Source organism: Papio anubis, chromosome 6 (genome assembly GCF_008728515.1).
Source record: "Papio anubis isolate 15944 chromosome 6, Panubis1.0, whole genome shotgun sequence".
Taxonomy (NCBI): Eukaryota; Metazoa; Chordata; class Mammalia; order Primates; family Cercopithecidae; genus Papio; species Papio anubis.
The window spans coordinates 28046409-28069393 of NC_044981.1; the positions used below are offsets into that span (position 1 = coordinate 28046409).

The 22985-nt window shown below is 39.5% G+C and overlaps 2 protein-coding genes across 3 annotated transcripts in view; one reads left to right on the forward strand and one right to left on the reverse strand.

The window, feature by feature from the left end:
• PGBD1 (piggyBac transposable element derived 1) overlaps nt 1-22985 on the forward strand; it is a 31569-nt gene that overhangs the window by 5935 nt on the left and 2649 nt on the right. The window contains exons 3-9 of one of the 2 annotated variants that reach the window (XM_003897243.5): nt 713-788; nt 4463-5069; nt 6871-7325; nt 8637-8793; nt 10160-10248; nt 20120-20249; nt 21198-21294. In XM_003897243.5, coding sequence (XP_003897292.2) covers nt 6930-7325; nt 8637-8793; nt 10160-10248; nt 20120-20249; nt 21198-21294 — 869 coding nt within the window. In that variant the 5' untranslated portion in view covers nt 713-788; nt 4463-5069; nt 6871-6929. The remainder of the gene's footprint in view (nt 1-712; nt 789-4462; nt 5070-6870; nt 7326-8636; nt 8794-10159; nt 10249-20119; nt 20250-21197; nt 21295-22985) is intronic. The other variant, XM_003897242.5, reaches the window with a different exon arrangement.
• ZSCAN31 (zinc finger and SCAN domain containing 31) overlaps nt 13015-22985 on the reverse strand; it is a 48687-nt gene continuing 38716 nt past the window's right edge. Inside the window, exon 6 of the transcript XR_004184254.1 lies at nt 13015-13044. The gene's annotated coding sequence lies outside the window, so the exon portion shown is untranslated. The remainder of the gene's footprint in view (nt 13045-22985) is intronic.

Here is a 22985-nt window from a genome sequence, read left to right on the forward strand (position 1 = left end):
TGCTTCTTTTTTCTTTTTTTTTTTTTCCAGACGGAGTTTTGCTCTCATTTTCCAGGCTGGAGTGCAATGATGCGATCTCGGCTCACTGCAACCTTCCCTTCCTGGGTTCAAACAGTTCTCCTGCCTCAGCCTCCCAAGTAGCTGAGATTACAGGCATGCACCACCACGCCCAGCTAATTTTGTATTTTTAGTAGTGATGGGGTTTCACCATGTTGGTCAGGCTGTTCTTGAACCCCTGACCTCAGGTGATCCACCCACCTCAGCATCCCAAAGTGCTGGGATTACACGCGTGAGCCACAGCGCCCAGCCTTCAGCTATAACTTTTTGAGACACTAAAAGATTTTATGTAAAATCAGTTGTAGTGTGTTGCTTAGAAAGCCAGAAAGCTATGTATATTTTATTCTGCCTTTATAAGTAAAGTTAACTTGATGTCTGGAATTTTCCCCACAGTATTTTGAGGACTATGTTAAGATAAGTATCTAAACATTTAGCACCATCTCATAGTTTAAATCTATTTGATTCAGTTCAGTTTAAGAAAGAAAGTACATAGAATATATTATTATGATGAAAATGAAAAGATTCAAAGTGTGAAGTACTTTCCCTCACAATTATCTGGAAGACGTATATTGGCTTTCTCCATGATGATTTTGTAGAACAGATGTAAACGTTCTAAATGTATTGACACCTTACACAACTTAATTCTTCCTTATAGGTCCAAAGGAAATGATGTTCTCGTTATTTCCCTTGAGTCAGACCCATATCCACATGGGCATAAATGTCAACTGGAGGTATATTTAATTAATAATGTCTTACTACTTTATTCTAAAAAGTTATAGAAACATTGAACAAAGGGCAAATGTTATAACAGATCTCAAGGTTTTGCCTGCAGTGTAAGATACCCTGAAAGGTAAATTTAAAATCCCTATTCAGAGGACAGGAACCCAGGAGGGATGTATTGCAGCAATATTTTCTACTGATCAGGCTTTTCTGTTTGAGTAGTATCCTGTAATATCCAAATATACAGTGAAGTGGGAAGTCGCTGTGTCTCCATTTCCCACTCACTCACTTGTTTAAAAAACTGATAAAGTTACTATGTAGTTTGCCATTAAAAGTAGTATGGAAAAATAGGAAAGGGAAAAAATAACCCTAATTGTCTGTATTAATATCTTCATCAATTATTAATTTATACCTGATAGAAGTTCATATCCATTGTTTTAAAAACTTGAAAAATGTAAAGAAAGCAAATCATCTTGTTCATGGTACAGATATAACCTCTTAATGTAGATTTGTAGATAACTGATCTTTTTCACATATAAACAATTGACTTTTCTCACTGGACTTTATGTCATGAACAATTTTTATGTGTAACAGACAGGATAGTCAATTTACCTATCCTCACACCCCATTCTAATCCACTCCTGCCATAATCCTGACTGTGCAGCCTGCCATGTGACCTGTCCCCCACCACTGATGATTGGATCAGGAAGGGACCCTCAAGCCAGGCTTTAGATGCCCATAGGAATTTGACATTGGATCACAGATTCTGATTAATGTTTATTAGGCATATGAACCCAAAAGTAATATAGAGTTGGAGGCTAGGTGCAGTAGCTCATTCCTGTAATCCCAACACATTGAGAGGCCCAGATGGGAGGATCACTTGGACCCAGGAGTTGGAGACCAGCCTGGGCAACATGACGAAACCCCATCTCTACAAATAAGAAAAAAATTAGCTAGGTTGGTGGTGCACACCTGTAGTCCTAGCTACTTGGGAGGCAGAGATGGGAGGCTTATTCAAGTCCAGGAGGTCAAGGCTGCAGTGAACCATGATTGCACCACTGCAGTCTAGCCTGGGCAACAGAACAGGACCCTGTCTAAAATATACATAGAAAAATAGAGGACACAAGCACACACTGGAACAATTTTTGTGGCCACATAAAAACCAAACCAAATCGAGACAAACTGAGAAACAAAAAATGAAGTGGACTCCTGAAGTGGGAATCCCATGAATCAGGTGTGGCAACTTCAGCCCTCAGCCTCTGCAATCCATATATATCCTGGTCTTGGGAGTCCATAGAATACTGTTTCCTTCTAATAAAGGTTTCAAACAAATCCCCGATTAAGACATACTAATCATTAAAAGTCTTCGTGGAAGGTAATTTTCCATATAAGCTGTGCAATATTCTGTGGTATATGTCTCCAGTGTTAATCATTTACGTCATTTACACTTTGATCACCATAAACAATTTTTCAGTGAACATTCTTGGAAATACAACTTTGCCTACTTACAAAATTTTTTTCTTTGTTCAGTTCCCATAATGAGAATCAATGAGGCAGAAAGTAGGCATATTTTCTAAGGCTTTTGATGTATTTGCCAGAATGCCCTCCAGAAAAGTTATACTAATTTGGATACCTTGTTAGCAGCCTGTGATAATACCCAATTTTCTATACCCAAATAAACTCTGGGAATTATTCTTTTGAATATTTGACAACTGATACATACAAAATGGATTGCTTTTTTTAATAGACTACTTTTTAGAGCAGTTTTAAGTTCTCAGCAAAATTGAGAGAAAGATACAAAAATTTCTCATATACCCACTGCTCCCATTCATGTATACCCTCCCCTATTATCAACATCCCGTCCCAGGGTGACATTTGTTACAATTGATGAACCTACATTGACATATTATCACCCAAAGACCACAGTTTACATTAGGGTTCACTCTTGGTATTGTACATTTTATGGGTCTGGACAAATACATAATAATGTGTCCACCATTGTAGTTTCATTGCCCTAAAAATCCTCTCTGTCTTACCTATTATGCATCCCTCCCTTTCTCCAGCCCCTAGCAACCACTGACCTTTCTACAGTCTTTATAGTGTTGCCTTTTCCAGGATGTCATGTATACAGGTGGAGTACCCCAATCTGAAAATCCAAAACACGTTACAATGTGGAACTTTTCAGCACCAATATGATGCCACAAGTGCAAAATTTCACGCCTGACCTCATGTGACAGGTCATAGACAAAATGCAGTCAAGACTGTTTCGGCCAGGCACAGCGGCTCAAGCCCGTAATTCCAGCACTTTGGGAGGCCAAGGCTCCTCACCTGAGGTGAGGCGTTTGAGACCAGCCTGGCCAACATGGCTAAACCCCATCTTTGCTAAAAATATAAAAATTAGCCGGGTGTGGTGGCACGCACCTGTAGTCCCAGCTGCTCGGGAGGCTGAGGCACGAGAATTGCTTGAACCCCGGAGGTGGAGGTTGTGGTGAGTCAAAATTGTGCCTCTGCACTCCAGTCTGGGCAACAGAGCAAGACTCAATCTCAAAAAAAAGACTTTGTTTCATGTACAAAATTATTTAAACTGTGTAAAATTAGCTCTATGTGAGTAAGGTATATATGAAACAAATGAATTTCATGTTTAGACTTGGGCCTCATCCCTAAGATATTTCATAATGTATGTATATATTCCAAAATCTGAAATTGGAAACACTTCTGGCCCCAAGCATTTCAGATAAGGGATACTCAACTTGTTGCTGAAATCGTACAATATGTAGCTTTTCAGATTGGATTCTTTCACTTTCTAGTATGCACTAAAATTTTCTCCATGCCTTTTCATGCCTTGATAGCTCTTTTTTTTCATTTTTTTCTTGTTTTCTTTTTCTTTTTTCTTGTTTTCTTATAAACAGATGTTTATAGCAGCTTTATTCATAATTGCCAAAACTCAGTGGGTAAATGAATAAATAATGGGTCTGTTTTTAAAAGAGTGTTTTATATTTTTACTATTGAACATCTTTTCACATGTTAATTTGTCACTTACCTTGTTTTGTGTATAGTAACATTCATATCCTTTACTGATTTTTCTACTAAAGTCTCCTTTTACTCTTAAACAGAAGTGCCCTTAAAAATCAAATAGGGAACTTGCATATCAACATTTTAAATGCATATGTCCTTTGGCTGATCAGTTCTAATATGTGGCATTTATCCTAGAAATACATTCTTAAAAGAATGTAAAGGTATTGAATGATGTTGCCTCTAGCATGGCTTTTAAAGAAAAAATATAACCTAAGTATGCATCAGTAGGATAGTTAAGTAAATTATGGAACACCCATACAATATTACTTAGCTACTAAAGAATAAGCTGATCTGTGAAGATCTCCAAGCTGTCTTAACCGAAAAGAGCTAAGGTGCAAAATTACATTATGATACCATAAGTGTTTTAAAATGTATAAATGCTTATTCACTAAACAAAATGTTTATTACGTGCTACTGTGTGACAGGTAGTGTCCTAGATAAATATGCACAAAATACAATGGTTAACTCTAAAGAGTGGGACACTTTTCGTTTTATGGTCCTTCTGCAACTTGACTTTTTTATTGTACGTATATTATGTATACTTAAAGAAAATAATTTGTACAGCTTACTATAACGGTCTTTTAATTGATCTGTTTCGCCTCCTAACCAGTGATGACCCCGAAGACAGACATTTACCACTCTGTTGGTTTTTAATTGAAATGATGTACATAAATGTGGGGCATGCTTGCACCGTCCGGATGGGCCTGAGGTCCGGCAGCGGAGAGCGACCTGGGCAGGGCGGGAGGTGGCAGTGGGGGTCCTCCTGGATCACCAGAGAGACGAGCGGCCGTGGTCCTAGAGAGGCAAGGAACCCGCCAGACTCCGCCGCTCGGCTGCGGGCGCGGCGAGTGGAGAAGCTTTTGTGCCGGCCCAGCTGCCGGAGGCGCCGGCGACACCCATCAGCCCCGCCAGCCCGCCAGTAGCACGGCCTGGGCTCTGGGGAAACCGGCGCTCTCGACTGGGCAGCCCCGGGCCTCTGCGCTCCCTCGGGAGCCTTTCACGAGGTCGGCTACGTCTTTGTTGTGCGCGTTCCTGAACTTTTGGTCCATTAACCAACAATTAGACACGCAGGTATTCAGTGCCTGGCGCGGTGCTAGATGCTGGGTGTAATCTCAGAAAAATACATTCTGGGGTGCGCCTGAGGGTGCTGGCTGCTGGCATCTCAGGTGCTTTACGTGCATTCGTGAAGAAGTCCATCAGTATTTGTTGAATACCAGGTACGTGCCGGGCTTGTAGAGTCTATGCAGAGATAAACTCCTGTCCTCAAGAACCCGGGTGGGGATGGGCTGGGTGATCTGTAATACGAGATGGAGGAGATGAAGGTTTTCCATGGGAACACCCATCTCTACCTGTGTGGCTTACTTTTCCTGTCTATATGTTAGGGTTAGGGGTGGCCAGGGAAGGTTTCACATAGAACATTTGCGCTGGCCCTTGGGAATTTACCCTTAGAAGGGGGTCCTGACTGTATAGAGTGGGTGGAAAAAAAATTGAGTACTTAGCATGGCAGTGAGATAAGGAATTTGGGAAGACCATGGCTTTCTTGAAAGTAGGAACTAAGTCTTTTATTCCAGAGTTAGCTTTATGCCTGGAAAACAATGAGATGCTCCACAAATGTTTATTGAGTGACAAACAAATCAGCAAAATCCAGTAAAGATTAGATCCTGGGGAGTTTGAGTTTACTTCAACGAGTTTAATGAAAACTTTGTATGTGTTTATGTGTGTGTAAGGTATGTTGAATATGGTCAGAATTGTGCTTTAGGGAATATTAATCCAGTGACCATAGAAGCGGGGAATTGGACAGTGAATGAAAATGATAGTAAAATAATAAGGAAAGAATGGCTGCAAGAGGCGTTTTTAAGAATTGACTTGATTCACTGATTGTATATAGAGGCTGTTTAAAAGACTGAATGCATGGAAGATGATGGTGATGCCAGTAGAAATGGAGAAATACAGAGTGAATGCAGCTTTGAGGAACTCTGATCTTAGTTTGAGATCTGTTGAAATTATAGTGCAGGAGAAGCCCACAGCTGCTGGCATTTCAAGATGTGGGTTTGGAGTGCAAAAAGCAAGCTGGAGCCAAAGATTTGAGTCTTCTTGGGAACAGAGATATATTGAAAGTGTGACTAAGGAGATCACAAAGGAAAAAACGAAGAGAGGGAAGAAAAGAACTTGATGCATTTCTACTGTTTCAGTTATGTGTTGTTGCATCAAAAATCAAACTCTAAACTTAGTGGCTGAAAACAAGCTCAGCTTATTGTTCCTCAGGATTCTGCAGGTTGACTGGGTAGTTCTACTGGTCTCACCTGGAGTTACTAATAGAGCTGCATTCAGCTGGTGAATTATTTGAGCACTAGGCCCGGCTGGGTTTTAGCTTGGTCATTTTGGTTCTCATCCACGTGACCTCTGTCTAGCTAGCTTGGGCCTCTCACAGCATGGCAGTCTTATGGCAGTGAGCCAAGAGCTACAGCAGCACTCTCTCTCTTACAGTGTCATTTCTGCCGTATTCCATTGGTCAAAGCAAGTCATAGGCCAGAACAGATTCAAGGGAAGGAAAAATAGACTCCACCCCTTGATGAGAACAGTGGCAAAATCTCATCACAAAAGGTGTTTGAGGATGGGAGACTTTGGAAACAGTCTATTACACCTACATTTAAAGTGGAATATTCAGTGAGAGTTACACAGATATAGATGACCTTTGAGACTGTATTATTTGCCCATGAAGGCAGCCATCTGCCTCCTCAATGGGTAAAATGATCCCTTCTCCCCAGCTAAAGTGCAAGCTACTTGAGCGTTCTTATTGCTAACGCTTCTTCCTTCATATCCTACATCCCTTACCTCTGGACTCAGACCCTTTAGTACTAGTTCAAAATATACTTCTGATTCATTTCACTGATAAATAGAAGCAAGCAGGCTCAGCTTTTGAGCATTACCTACAGTGGGTACAAAAATATAAGTAGATTACATACAGTTTTGAAGATCTTAGAATTTGTGTGTTGCTGATCAATTCTTATGCCTCAGATCTCTATTTCTGAACACAGACCCCCAAGCTAAGTGAAGCTTTAGCCTCTAAACTCAACATGTATGAAGCTTTGCCATGCTCTGCTCCTGAAAATGAAGATGGCCTTGTGAAAGTGAAGGAGGAAGATCCCACCTGGGAGCAGGTGTGCAACTCACAGGAGGGCAGCTCCCACACTCAGGAGATTTGCCGCCTGCGCTTTCGGCAGTTCAGCTACCAGGAGGCTCATGGACCCCGGGAAACTCTGGCCCAACTCCGAGAACTTTGTCATCAATGGCTGAGACCTGAGATGCACACCAAGGAACAGATAATGGAACTGCTGGTGCTGGAGCAGTTCCTGACCATCCTGCCCAAGGAGCTCCAGCCCTGTGTGAAGACATATCCTCTGGAGAGTGGAGAGGAGGCAGTGACAGTGCTGGAGAATCTAGAGACAGGAAGTGGAGACACAGGACAACAGGTGGGAAGAAAATGTGTGTGGTGGTGCGGGAGAAGAACAGGGGGACATGTATCAGTTTATTTTTAACTTTTTATTTTGAAATAACTTCTAATTTATAGAAGTATTAGAAGAATAAAGAACTCCTGTAAACTCTTCATCCAGATTTGCCAGTTGTTAACATCTGTTTCATGAAGTCCCATTGTTGTGTACACACTTGTGCAAGGAAGTGCATTCCCCCCCAATATGCATATGTACATGTATACACACACATACATACATACACACATGCAGTATTTTTTTTTTTCCTCAAACCATTTGAGAGTTAGTTGCAAACACTGTATCCCTTTACCTCACTGTTGCCCAGGCTGGAGTGCAGTGGTACAATCATAGCCTCATTGCGGTCTTGAACTGCAATGGTGGAAGGCTCCTGAGTAGATGAGGCTACAGGTGCGTGCCACCATGCCTGGCTCATTTATCTTTAATTTTTTGTAGAGGGGGTGGGGTCTTGCTGTATTGCCCAGGCTGATCTTGAACGCCTGGCCTCAAGTTATCATGCTGCCTTGGCCTCCTAAAGTGTTGGGATTACAGGCGTGAGCCACTGCACCGGCCATTCAGTGTGGATTTCTGAAGAGTGAGGACATTCTGTTGTATAACCAGAATACAAAAATCAAGTTTAGGGAAATTAAAATTATGATACTGTCATATAACCTTAGTCTTTATTCGTATTTTGCCATGTTATCCTAATAATGTTCTTTATGAAAATTTTCCTCTGATTCAGGATACGAGCCAGCATCACATATTGCAGTTAGTTGCCATATCTCTGGTCTTTGTGAATCTGGAGTAGCTGCTGTCTTTCTTTGTCATGACATTGTTATTTTTGAATAGTGCAGCTAGTTTTTTTGGAGAATATCCCTCAATTTGAGTTTGTCCTATAATTTCTCGTGGTCAGATTCAGGCTGCACATTTTGGCTAGAATACCACAGAGGTAATGTTGTGTTCTCAGTGCATCACTTCAGGAGGTGCGTAGTGATGATTTGTCTCATTACTGATGAGGTTATGGTGGTACCTGTCAAATTTCTCCAGTAGAAAGTTACCATTTCCCCCTGTGTAATTACTAAGTAATCTGTGGGAGACATTTTGAGTTGGTATACATATCCTGTTCCTCGTTAAACTTTGACCAGTGTTTGTTGTTTTTGTTTTTCTGGGCTGGGATCCTTTGCCTATCTTTTCTGCTTTGTTTGCTGCTGTATCCTCAGCATATAGAACAGTGCCTGGCTCTTAGCATGCAGTCCATATATGCATGCCTTTTCAAAATAAATCTTTTGTTTCCAGGCCTCTGTCTATATTCAGGGACAGGACATGTGCCCAATGGTGACAGAATATCAAGGAGTCTCTTTGGAATGTTCGAGCCTCCAGCTCCTGCCTGGGGTAACCACTCTGAAGTGTGAACCTCCACCGCTTCCTCAAGAGAACCCCCAAGAAGTGAGTGGTGAGTGCTAGAGTGAGTTTAGTGAGGACACTGGGAACTGGCCACTGACACTTGCACAGCCTTCTTGTCCTCAAGTTTGTATACATTGTGAAATGATTACCACAAGCTAACTTACATATCTCACAGTTACCTTTTATGTGTCTGTGGTAAGAATTCCTAAGATCTACTCCCATGAAATTTCAAATATACAATACATTATTACTAACTATAGTGGCCATTCTGTACATAGGTCTTCAGAGCTTATTCATCTTATAACTGCAAGTTTGTACCCTTTGACCAACATCAAGTTTTATTTTTTTGTCTAACCCTATATCTGGACAAAGTTTTAAAGACCTGCTTTATTTTACACTGTGCTTTTTAAGCTGGTTTATTTAGTATGTATGTGTTGTGGACAAGTACATATAATAGTAAAAGTGAATTGGGGCAAGGCTGTTTTTTTTCCAGCAAACTTTATTCCTTCTAGAAATGAAACAACAGCAATACAAAGATTCCATAGTGGTCCATTACGGAAGCAAAGAAAAGCAGAGCAAAGAAAAGTGATGTTCTGTTTTATATTTTGGGTTGGAATTACCACATGTGCTCTTCATTTGATAATTTTGTACTCTGCCATCTGCCAACTGCCAACTGTGTGACCTAGGCAAGTCATTTAATAGGTCATTCAATTAGTCAACAATTATCTGTTTGATCTCTGTGTGTACTCTGCACTCAGCTGTGATTCTTCTGAGTGTGCCTAGGATTTTGGCAGCAATAATTTGGACCTTCTTGATCATTTTGAGGATTGGAAATAATCTTTTAAAGTAACAGCACAGTGGCTGGCATTGTGCAGTCATCATCGCCGTTTTGATTATTGTTGGTTCTTTGGGATCAGTACCTCCTAACAGTTTTTCTAGTTCATGGCTAACATCTCTTCTCTACTTTTTTTAAATATCTTTATTTTTCTGTCTCTTTATCTTCCTTTCTTCTGCTTTCCTGTTTCCCCTCTGTCTCATCTCTCTACTCTCCACATCCTTTCTTTTGCCTCTGTGTTCTCTCCTTGATCCTTCCTTTATCACCAGCTTCTTCCTCCCCTTTATTTTTATCTATGATTTTTATTTTTTCTTTATGTAAAAGTGAATGACTATAAAACACCTTATGAGTTCATAAATCCCACTCCATTTTTTGCGTGAGAGACCCTAAAGCTGTAGAATTTTAGAATTTCTGACAGAATGAAAGCAGTTGTGATGCTCTTTCTCACACAGTAAAATCTACATCTTAGTTCTTGAATGTTTCACAAACATCACATTTGGGGGAAAAGGCTGAGTCTCCAAGAAGGGTACCCTGAAGGCCATCATGTCTCATTTAGGACTCTTACCTTCTCCCTCTACAGGGCCTGTTCCCCACGGATCAGCTCATCTCCAGGAAAAAAGCCCCAGAGACAAGGCTGCAGTGCCTGTGTTTAACCCAGTCAGGTCCCAGGTAAGTAGGATGCCGAAGCTTGTAGGAATGTCAGTAGTGGTCTTTCTCCTTCATTCCATGTTCCTTGCCCTTCTCTTGGCTCACACTCATCATCCCGAGAGCCATTCAGGTGGCATAGTCCCTCTGCCTTCACCTTGTCACAGAATATCACAAAGTGTGTTGCATCATTCAAGGAGCTTGTATTGATTACATGCCATTGTCTCATTTCATTGTTTAGGAGGCATGTCCAAATCTCAAGGCATGGGAGTGAGGGGTGGAGTGAGGCTCCTGGTTTCAGAAAGTGCTCCACTCATTTGATGTTGAGTAACTGATATTTTCTCTTTTGAAGTCTCTGGTTTATCTCCCCAGCTTTAGAACAAGGGCCCTTTCTCACACTACTTTATATTCAGCACATATGCAATTAATGCTTGGTGATAATAATGGAAATTCTATATATCCAAGGTAATACTTAACATCTTCTTCACAAAATGGACTCTGGTTTTTTTTTTTTTTTTTTTTTTTTTCTTATCAGTGGTTCATTCATTTTCCTAGTCATTCATTTACAAAAAAAAATAAATAAGTCTCTCATTTAAGTCCTCTTAATATCGCTGCCACATCAGTTTCCTCAAGACACTTGCTCAGTCCTCTTCTATGGCTTCTAATTGATTTTTAATTCTATCAGACCCAGTGCCTCGTATTATTAACAAATACTTCCTGAGAAGAAGTGTCTAGAAAATAAAACGTACTCATGCACATTCTGAAAATCAACATAATTCCCTTAAATATAATATAATGGTATAATGTAGAAACAAAAAAGTTACTTATTTTAAAAGTAGCGTTTCAGTAGGTAGGAATTGAACAATGAGAACACTTGGACACAGGAAGGGGAGCATCGCACACCGGGGCCTGTTGTGGGGTAGGGGGAGGGGGGAGGGATAGCATTAGGAGATATATCTAATGTAAATAACGAGTTAATGGGTACAGCACACCAACATGGCACATGTGTACATATGTAACAAACCTACCATGTACCCTAGAACATAAAGTATTAAAAAAAAGTAGTGTTTCAAAATGCAAGTGCTTCATGTGATTATAACTAGGAAATAACATAGTCAGGTGTTTGCACTGAAGTATCATTAGTAAGTTCAAATGAAGGAGGAATAAGATCACAAGTCCAAGAAAATCAAAGGGCAATGGTGTAGGTGGACAGTAGAATGAAACTAGTATTGAGTCAGATAATACAAGACTAGACAGAGAAAGTGGGGCCCTTAATTGAAGTAGGGCTTAGATGTTATAAATTGAATTATGTCCCTCTAAAAGATATGTGAAAATCCTAACCCCAAGTACCTGTGAATGTGACCTGATTTGGAAATAGACTCTGTCTTAGTCCATTTTGTGTTGCTGATAACAGAATTCCTGAGAATGGGTAATTTATTTTAAAAAGAGGTTTGTTTAGCTCAAAGTTCTGCAACCTGGGAAGTCCAAGATCATCAGCCTGTCTGGTGAGGATCTCATGCTGCTTTAGCTCATGACAGAAAGTGGAATGATGGAGAATCAAGTGTGTGCAAGGGGACCAAACGTTAGAGGCAGCCATCCTTTAAACAGCCTGCTCTTGGATCTGAGCAAGAGCAAGAATAGAAAGCTTATTCAAAGGAATAACAATAGGCCAGGTGCAGTGACTCTCACCTGTAATCCCAGCACTTTGGGAGGCCATGGCAGGAGGATTGCTTGAGGCCAGGAGTTCGAGACCAGCCTGAGTAACACAGCAAGACCCTGTATCTATTAAAAGAAAGAATAGGCCGGGCGCGATGGCTCACGCCTGTAATCCCAACACTTTGGGAGGCTGAGGTGGGTGGATCGCGAGGTCAGGAGTTCGAGACCAGCCTGGCCAACATGGCAAAACCCTGTCTCTACAAAAAATACAAAAAAAAAAATTATCCAGGTGTGGTGGCAGGCACCTGTAATCCCAGCTACTTGGGAGACTGAGGCAGGAGAAGCGCTTGAACCTGGGAGATGGAGGTTGCAGTGAGCTAAGATCATGCCATTGCACTCCAGCCTGGGCAACAAGAGCAAGACTCCATCTCAAAAAATTAAAATAAATTAAAAAAAATAGAGAAATAATAACAAAAATCTTCACAAAACTTGAGAAAGATATAAATGTCCAGGTACAGGAAGATCTGAGAACACTGAACAGAATCATCCCAATTAAGACTACTACAAGGCATATAATAATCAAACTCTCAACTCTCAAGGAAAAAGAGAGGATCTTAAAAACAGCAAGAGAAAAGAAACAAACGCTGCACCTCATCTGGCAACAGACTTCTCAATGGCAATCATATAGGCCAGGAGAAGGTGGAATGACGTTTTCAAAGTACTCCAAGAAAAAAACTGACATTCAAGAATATTGTACCCAACAGAATTATCTTTCATTTATGGTGGAGAAAGCGTTTCCTAGACAAACAAAAGCTGAGAGAGTACACCACCACCAGACACATCTTACAAGAAATGCTAAATAATTCTTAATCTAAAAGGAAAGAAGACTAATATGCAAAAAGAAAACTTTTGAAGGCATAAAAGTCACTGATAAAATTAAGTACATGGACAAACCCAGAATACTTTATTACTAATAGTAGCATACAATATACTCACAACTGTACTGTGAAGTCCCAAGACATACCTATCAAAAACAATAATAGGACTGGACACAGTGGCTCATGCCTGTAAACCCAGTTCTTTGGGAGGCTGAAGTGGGAGGATCACTTGAGACAAGGAGTTTGAGACCAGCCTGGGCAACATGGTAAGACCCTGACGCTGTACCTGGAGACAGGAGACAGAGTAAGACCATATCTTTAAAACAAAACAAACAATAATAGCTAGCAACCTGTCAAGAGATAGGTAATATAAAGATATAAATTGAGACAGTAAAAAGTCAAAATCTAGAGGAATGGAATTAAAGCATATAATTTTTTTCTGTGTGTTTCTGCCTTTGTTTCTACTCTTGTATTTGGGATCTAAGATAAGTTGTTATCTCTTTAAAATAACTTATTATATCTAAAGGTCTTCTTTGTAAGCCTCATGATAACCGCAATGCAAAAACCTATAATAAACACACTAAAAATAGCAACAAATGAAGGCATACTATAAGAGAAAATCACTTAGCCACAGAGGGTTTTTGTTGTTGTTGTTTGAGATAGGGTCTCGCTTTCACTGAGGCTGGAGTGCAGTGGTATCATCTCAGCTCACTGCAACCTCTGTCTCCCGAGCTCAAGTGATCCTCCCACCTCAGCCTCCCAAGTAGCTGGGACCACAGGTGTGTGCCACCATGCCTGGATAATTCTTTGTATTTTTTATACACCTGGGTTTTTACCATGTTGCCCAGGATGGCCTTGAACTTCTGGCCCCAAGCAGTCTGCCCACCTTGACCTCCCAAAGTGCTGGGATTACAGGCATGAGACACCGTGCCCGGCTGTATATAATAATTATAAATACCTATGCATGTAACACCAGAGCTCCCCAGTATATAAAGAAAACATTAATAGATCTAAAAGGAGAGCTAGACTGCGATACAATAATAGTAGGAGATTTTAATTACCCCATTCTCAGTAATTGACACATCATCCAGATAGAAAGTCAACAAAGAAACAGTGGAATTAAACTACATACTAGATCTAATAAGCCTAACTGATATTTACTGAACATGTCACTCAACTGCTACAGAATGCACATTCTTTTCATCAGCACGTGGAACATTCTTAAGAATAAACCATATCTTAGGCCACAAACAAATCTGAACAAATTTTTTAAAACTATAAATCATATCAAGTATCTTTTCTAATCACAGTGGAATAAAACTAGAAAGCAATAACAAGAAAAACCTTGGAAACTACACAAACGCATGGAAATTAAATAGCATGCTTCTGAACAACTAATTTGTCAGGGAAGAAATTAAAAAGGAAATCTAAAAATGTCTTGAAACTAATGAAAATAGAAAATGTGACATAACAAAATTTGTGGGATACAGCAAAAGCAGTACTAAGAAGGAAATTTATAGCAATAAACACCTATATTAAAAAAGTAAAAATACATCAAATGAACAACCTAATGATACACCTCAAGGAACTAGAAGAACAACAACTGACTAAACCCGAAATTAGTAGAAGGAAACAAATAATAAGGATTAGAGCAGAAATAACTGAAATTGAGACAAAAAAAAAAAAAAAGAAAAGAAAAACCCAGAAGAACAGTGAAACAAGAAGTTGGATTTTTCGAAAAGGTAAACAAAATCAAGCCTTTAGCTAGACAAACAAAAAAGGAGAAGACCCAAATGAATAAAATCAGAAATGAAAAAGACGTAACAGCTGAGACCTCAGAAATACAAAGAACTATTAGAGACTATTATGAACAACTATATGACAATAAATTTGAAAACCTAGAAGAAATGGATAAATTCCTAGATACATGCCAACTACTAAGATTGGACCATGAAGAAATAGAAAACCTCAGCAAACCAATAACAAGTAACGAGACAGAATCTGTAACAAAAAGTTTTCAAAGAAAACTTTTTCAAAGAAAAGCCCAGGAGCTGTTGGCTTCCCTGCCAAATTCTAAACATTTAAAAAAGAACTGATACCAATCCTATTCAAACTCTTCAAAAAAAAAAAAAAAAAAAATGAAGAAGAGGTACTACTTCCAAATTCATTCTAGGAGGCCAGGATTACCCTGACACTAAAACCAGACTAGGATACAAGATAAAAAGAAAACTACAGACCAATATCACTGATGAGCATAGGTGCAAAAATTCTCAGTGAAACACAAGCAAACTGAATTCAACAACACATTAAAAAGATCATTCACCATGATCAAGTGGGATTCACTCCAGGGATGCAAGGATGATTCAACATATGCCAATCAATAAATGTGATATATCACATTAATATCAGGAACAAAAACCATATTATTATTTCAATAGATGCTGAAAAGCATTTGATAAAATTCATTGCTTTTTGATAAAAACCCTTGTCAAAATTGGTATAAAAGGAACATACGTCAAAATTAGGGCCATATGTGACAAACCCACAGCTAACATCAAACTGAAGGCCTTTTCTCTAAGGACTGGAACAAGACAAGGATGCCCACTCTCACCACTGTTGTTCAACATAATACCCAAAGTCCTGGCCAGAGCAGTTACACAAGAGAAAGAAATAAATGGCATCCAAACTGGATAGCAAAAAGTCAGGTTAGTCTGTTTGCAGATGATATAATCTTATACCTAGAAAAACCTGAAGACTACACCAAAAAAAAACTGTTAGTGCTGATAAACTAAGTAAAGTTGCAGGATAAAAAAATCAACACTCAAAAATTAGTAGCATTTATATACTCCAATAGTGAGCAATCTGAAATAGAAATCAAGAAAATAATCGCATTTACAATAGCTACAAAAAATGTAAAATACTTAGGGAATTCAAATACTAAAAATTTAAACACCAAATTAAGTTAAATTTAGTGTTTAAATTCCCTAGGTATTTAATATTTTTTAGTATTTTATAATTTATAATTTAGTATTTAAATACTAAAGGAGTGAAAGACATTTAAGGAAAACTAAAACTCTCATGGAACAAATTGAAGAGGACACAAAAACAATGGAAAGCTATTTCATGCTCATGGATTGGAAGAATTTATATTGTTAAAATAATATAAATTATTAGAATTTATATTATTAAAATTACTTCCCAAAACAATTTACAGATTCAGTGTAATCACTATCAAAATACCAATGACATTCTTCACAAAAATCAGAAAAAAAATTCATGTCATGAGCCCTAAATCTAATGACTCGTATTCTTATAAGAAGTCTGTATTTGCAAATTTACCAAGGGGTTGAAAAAAAAAGAACGAAAAATGCCCAAGTGAAAACACACACAGGGAGAATGCCATGTAATGACTGAGGCAAAGATTTGTGTAACACATCTGCAAGCCGAGGAACACCAAGAATTACTGACAAACACTAAAAACTTGGAGAGAGACATGGAAAATTATCTCATAGAACTTTGTTTTCTTTTCTTTTCTTTTCTTTTTTTTTTTTTCTTTTTGAGACAGTCTTGCTCTGTTGCCAGGCTGGAGTGCAGTGGCGTGATCTCAGCTCACTGCAACCTCTGACTCCCTGGTTCAAGCGATTCTCCTGCCTCAGCTCTAAAATAGCTGAGATTAAAGGCACGCACCACCACGCCCAGCTAATTTTTGTATTTTTAGTAGAGACAGGGTTTCACCGTGTTGGCCAGGATGGTCTTATCTCCTGACCTAGTGATCCGCCCACCTTGGCCTCCCAAAGTGCTGGGATTACAGGCATGAACCACCGCACCAGGCCTCCCATAGATCTCTCAAAGATAACATGGCCCTGCTGATATATTGATTTTGGATTTCTAGCCTCCAGAACCATGAGAGAATATAATGCTGTTGTTTTCTGCTATTGAGGTTGTGGTACTTTGTTACGAGAGCTGTAGGAAAGCAATATAAGTTACAAAACAAATTGTGGACAGATAAAAAGGGAGAAAATAAGGAGGTGTGATATTACAGATATACCTCCTTTATTGTGTTTCACTTTATTGTGTTTCACTTTATTGTGCTTTGCAGTATTGAAAGTTTGTGATGAGTCTGTGTGGAACAAGTCTGTCAGCACCATTTTTTCTAACAGCGTGTGCTTACTTTGTGTCTGTATGTCACATTTTGGTAATTCTTGCAGTGTTTCAAACTTTATTTTTATATCTGTCATGGTGATCTGTGATCAGTTATTTTTGATGTTGCTATTGAATTTGTTTTGGTGTGCCACAAACCATGCCCATTTAAGATGACAAACCTAATCGATAAACATTGTATGTGTCCTGACTGCTCCATTGACCAGCTGTTCCCCCATCTCTTTTCCTTTCCTTGGTCCTTGCTATGTCCTGAGACACAATAATATTGAAATGAAACCATTTATAGTAATACTACTACAGTGACCTCTATATGTTCAAGTGAAAAGAAGAGTCACATGTCTCTCAGTTAGTTAAATCAAAAGCTAGAAGTGATTAAGCATAGTAAGGAAGGCATGTTGAAAGCTGAGATAGGCCAAAAGCTAGGAGGCCTCTTGTGCCAAACAGGCAAGTTGTGAATGCAAAGGAAATGTTCTTGAAGGAAATGAAAAGTGCTGGTGAATATACAGATGATAAGAAAGCAAAAAACTTTTCGCTGATATGGAAAAAGTTTGAGTGGTTTGGATAGAAGATCACACCAGACGCAGCATTGCCTTAAGCCAAAGGCTAATCCAGAGCGCATCTCTTACTCTCTTCAATTCTGTGAAGGCTGAGAGAGGTGAGGAAGCTATGGAAGAAGAATTGGAAGCTAGCAGAGGTTGGTTCATGAGGTGTAAGGAAGGAGCCATCTCCATAAAATGCATCAGCAACAAGTGCTGATGTAGATGCTGCAGCAGGTTATTCAAATCTAGCTAAAAACACTAATGAGATGGCTACACTAAACAACAGATTTTCAGTGTAGATGAAACAACCTTATATTGGAATAAGATGCCATCTTAGACTTTGATTGCTAGAGAGGAGAAGTCAATGCCTGACTTCAAAGCTTCAAAGGACAGGCTGACTTGTTAAGGGCTTATGCAGTTGGCGACTTTAAAGTTGAAGCCAGTGTTCATTTATCATTCTGAAAATCCTAGGGTCCATAAGAATTAGGCTAAACCTACTCTGCCTGTGCTCTAGAAATGGAACAACAAAGCCTGGATGATAGCACATCTGTTTACAGCATAGTTTACTGAATATTTTAAGCCTACTCTTGAGACATAGTACTAAAAAAAAGTTCTTTGAAAATATTACTGCTTATTCACAGAGCACCTAGTCACACAAGAGCTCTGAAGGACAGGTACAAGGAAAATTAATGTTTTCAAGCCTTCCAGTACAATACACATTCTGTAACCCATGGATCAAGGAGTAATTTTGACTTTCAAGTCTTATTTTTTGAGAAATACATTTTGTAAGGCTATAGCTGCCATAGATAGTGATTTCACAGATAGTGATGGATCTGGGCAAAGTAAATTAAAAACCTTCTGAAAAGGATTCATCATTCTAGATGCCAGTAAGAACATTTGTGATTCAAGGGAGGAGGTAAAAATACCAACATTAACAGGAGTTTGGAAGAAATTGGTTCCAACACTCATAGTTGTCTTTGAGAGATTTAGGACTTCAGTGGATAATGTAGCCACAGATGTGGTGGAAAGGACTGGTATTAGAAGTGGAACCTGAAGATGTGACTGAATTGCTACCATCTCATGATAAAACTTGAACAGATAAGTTACTTCTTATGGATGAGCAAAGAAAATGGTTTGAAATTGAATCTACTCCTGGTGAAGCATTGTTGAAATGACAACAAAGGATTTAGAATATTAAATAAACTTAGTTGATAAAGCAGCAGCAGGTTTGAGATGATTGACTACAATTTTGAAAGATGTTCTACTGTGGGTAAAATGCTATCAAACAACATCGCATGCTACACAGAAATCTTTTGTGAAAGAAGAGTCAATCAAGGTGGCCAACGTTACTGTTGTCTTATTTTAAGAAATTGCCACAGCCACCGAAACCTTCAGCAACCACCACACTGGTCAGCAGCCTCCAACATCGCAGGAAGGCCCTCTACCAGCAAAAAGATTATAACTCTCTGAAGGCTCAGATGCTTATTAGCATTTTTTAGCAATAAAGTATTTTTAAATTAAGATATATACTTTTTTTAGATATAATGCTTATCTACAATTAATAGACTACATAGTATAGTGTAAACATAACTTTCACATGCACTCGAAAGCCAAGAAATTTATGTGGCTTGCTTTATTGTGGCGGTCTGGACCTGCAATATCTCTGAGGTATGCCTATGTTTAAATGAGGTGGGCTTTGCCTTTTATTATCAAAATAATTATCTGTTTGTAGTTTGGGATACGGTGATGATGAGTTAAAGAGAAAATATCTTCTGTCTTGAAACCCCCTCCTTGTCAAAACGGACATTCATTCTGTAAAAGACTGGCACTGTATCCTTTTTCAGGCAACAAGAAAGAGAAAGTAGATTGGAAAATGAGAGAAAATCAAGAGGTTTATGAAACCGTGTGGTAGCCTTTTGGAACAGTGTCAGAGAGATAGAAAATCTCAGACAGTTTCCAAAATAAATAATTTCAGTGTGTGATTTTTCTAGCCTAAATATCATTACTAGCTTTGAAATGTTTTTAAACAATCTTTGTTTATGAAATTTAGTGATATTTCTGCATTTACGTTAGATTCCAAGTCTGTTTAAAGGAGTCTGAAAACTCCATTATGTATTTGTAGTCAGTTTAATTGTGTTTGTTATAACTGCAATATTATATTGAAGTGCTGTTCAACCAAATACATAGAAAATGCTGTAAAACTGTGTAGAATAATCTAAGTGAGTCAACTTTTGTGACAATGTCTTTAATCTATGTAAGCTTCCTTCTCTAACTTTCTTGAATCACTTGATTTTTTTTTTTCAGTATCATCCTATAAAAACTCTTAGGATTCCTATGTTTCAGTGCAGCTGATTTATATTGATTGTAGGTTTGATTCAGGAGGACACTCAAAAGTCCGCAGGATGTGGAAGAATTATTTGTAGTGTGGGACTGTCCCACATGTTGCAAGATGCCTAGCATCTCTGGCCTCACCCTCTGAATGGCATTGGCTTGGAGTGGTGGTGGACTTCATTGTTATAACCAGAAAGATTCCCACAAATTTACTTAATGCCCTGAGGGGCTGGAACTACTGGTCTGCAGTGTGGTATTCAACACCCTTCACAACTGGATTCCTTAACCATGTGAAAACAAAGAGGCTATTTTCTTTTTTTGACTTTTTAGACATTGGTGAAGACTGAGGAAGAAACAGCCCAGGCCCTTGCTACAGAGAAGTGGCCACATCTGAGTCTGGCTCGGAGGAACCTCTGTGGGAACTCAGCTCAGAAGACAGTTACAAGCCTCAGTCTGATGAGTAAGGCCAGGCCTCTGACTGGACCCCTGTCTGGACTCTCATTTTCCCTTCACTCACCCCGGCTTGGCCCTTGGGAGCCCACGTTTCCTTCCACAACCTTCCATTCCCTTCTTCTAGCCTGTGCCTCCAGACTTCTCCTAGGCCTTATCACCTTGCATCCTTCCCAATCACATTTTCTTCTGTTGCTAATCAGCTTACTGATTCTTGTGGTTATCTTCTCTGATCATCCCTTCGAGTTCCCTGTTTCCTTCAGTGACTCCTTTGTATCCTTTTCCCCTTTTTTCTTCCCTATCGAGGATTCCATATAACTTGTCTTTCAGATTTCCCTTCATACTTGGAAGCCCCACGAACACCTCTGTCTGATCTTGTCTTTACCTCAGAGGAGGTCGTCTTCACTCTCTAAGAACACTACGGTTCATGTTTATTTTACTTTTTTAGTTTTTTTTAGAGATGGGGTCTCACTCTGTTGCCCATGCTGGAGCATAGTGGCATGATGATAGTTCACTGCAGTCTCAAACTCCTGGGCTCAAGCAGTCCTCCCACTTCAGCCTTCTAAACAGCTGGGGCTACACCCAGGTAATTTTCTGTAGACACGGAGGCTTGCTTTGTTGCCCAGGCTGGTCTTGAACTCCTGGCCTGAAGCAGTCCTCCCACCTCAGCCTTCCAAAGCACCCAGCCTAATTTTCTTGAAATGTGCTCTGCCCTGTTGGGATCTCTGTCCAGCTGGGCTTTGTTGCCTTAATTAACCTTTCTTACCGTTTTCCCATCCCATGCCACATTTTGTAGGATTGCTGAAACTGTGCACCCTTGAAACACCAATATGATTTTTTGTTTGTTTGATTTGGCACATCTGTTCCCTACCTTGGAAGTTGTTTTTTTTTTTTTTTTTTTTTTTTTTTTTAACTTAACAGAACAGATGACATTTAAATCATTAATACTATATTTTAGCTGAAGAAATTGTAACTAAAGATACATTGTTTAATGCAAAGCAAGAAACTTCTGAAGAAATGGAACAAAGTGGAGAAGCCTCAGGAAAGCCCAACAGGTGAGTGTCCATGGTCCTCAGTGAATCAAATCCTACAGATATAAGAAACTGGAATGGAATCAGAGAAACCAATTGGTCAAAAGCCTGCTTCCCTGGAATAAGATATGATGACTGCCACTCACTTCTGTGGTCATAGAAGGTCCATGCCAAGAAAGTGACCTATTCAAAATGTTCAATATGCAATAAATATACAAAACCTTCAGTTGACACTCAGTTCCCTCCAAGAAGCCTATCCTCATCCAGTCTGTCCTTGATTACCCTTCCCTGGGCTCCCTTACATTTCTGTGGAGCTATAGAGAAGCCAGAAGGCAGATAATTTAACAAGAGTGAGGGCTACAGATGAAGCTGCCATGACAGTTAAGAAAGAAATGTCAGAGCAGAAGAGGACAAGCAGGGTACAGCTTGAGCATTCCAAATCTGAAATGTTCCAAACTCAGCTGTTTTGAGCACCAGCATGATGCTCAAAGGAAATGCTCATTGGAGCGTTTTGGATTTCGGATCTTTGGTTAGGGATGCCCAACTGGTATAATGCAAATATTCCAAAATCTGAAAAAATCCAACATTCAAAAATCTTCTGGCCCCAAGCATTTCAGATAAGGGAATATTAACCTGTATTTTCAACCGCCATTAGACCTGAACAAGGTATAGGTCAAAAGGAAAGTTAGCTGATGAAGTGGAAATGAATGACAGTGGTGGGCACTTCATAAGTGCTGGTTGTGGGAATGAATGAACTTGTAACACATACTCCTATGCAAATCAAGAAACTTCTGAAGAAATGGAACAAGGTGGAGAAGCCTCGGGAATGCCCAACATTCCGAGGCTTCTCAGGATTGGAGAAAGAGAGGGAGCAAATCACAAGCAGAGGGTTGGCTTCTGGTGAGGCCATTTGGTCCTCAGAGACTTGAGAAAAGAGAGAGGAAGCAAGGTGGGATACTTGGCTAAAGAGCGGAGAAGGGGGTATGAATTTTCCTTATTGACATTTGTTCAACTTAGAGAAACTGGGAGCTAAATCTCAGCTAAAGTAGAAATGTCTTAAAGGTTAAGAAGAGAAGTGAAATTTTGCATTAAGATTAGTGAAGACTGAGCCAGCCTCCGCTAAAGGAAGAGAAATGATGTTCAGTAACTTAGAGCAGAGTTATACAACTGGAGAATAGGAATCTGTTGTTGTGTCTGTGAGGTACATTTATTATCAGGCAACTATCAGGTAATTCACAGTGCCTATAAGAATAAAGATATTCATATAACAAAAAGTCTGAAGGTAGGCTATTTCAGGTTTGGTGCAATAGCTTAACCATGGTATCAAAGGTCTAGCCCCCTGCCCTGCTTCGAGTCCCCCTCCCTCACCTCCACCCCACTTTCTTAGCTCACTGTTTTTTCCCATTTCTCACTCCCATTTCCTTCCCTCACAATATTGGGCTTAATGCACTGTAACTATTAGAGTTTAGATGTCAACAGTAGAAAGACTCAGTGTGATCAAGGAATGACATATCTAAAAATTAAAAAGTTTGTGTAAAATAATACTTTTCAGCCAGGCGCAGTGGCTCACACTTGTAATCCCAGCACTTTGGGAGGCCAAGGTGAGTGGATCACGAGGTCAGGAGTTTGAGACCAGCCTGGCCAACACAGTGAAACCCTCTCTGTACTAAAAATACAAAAATTAGCTGGGCATGGTGGCACGTGCCTGTAGTCCC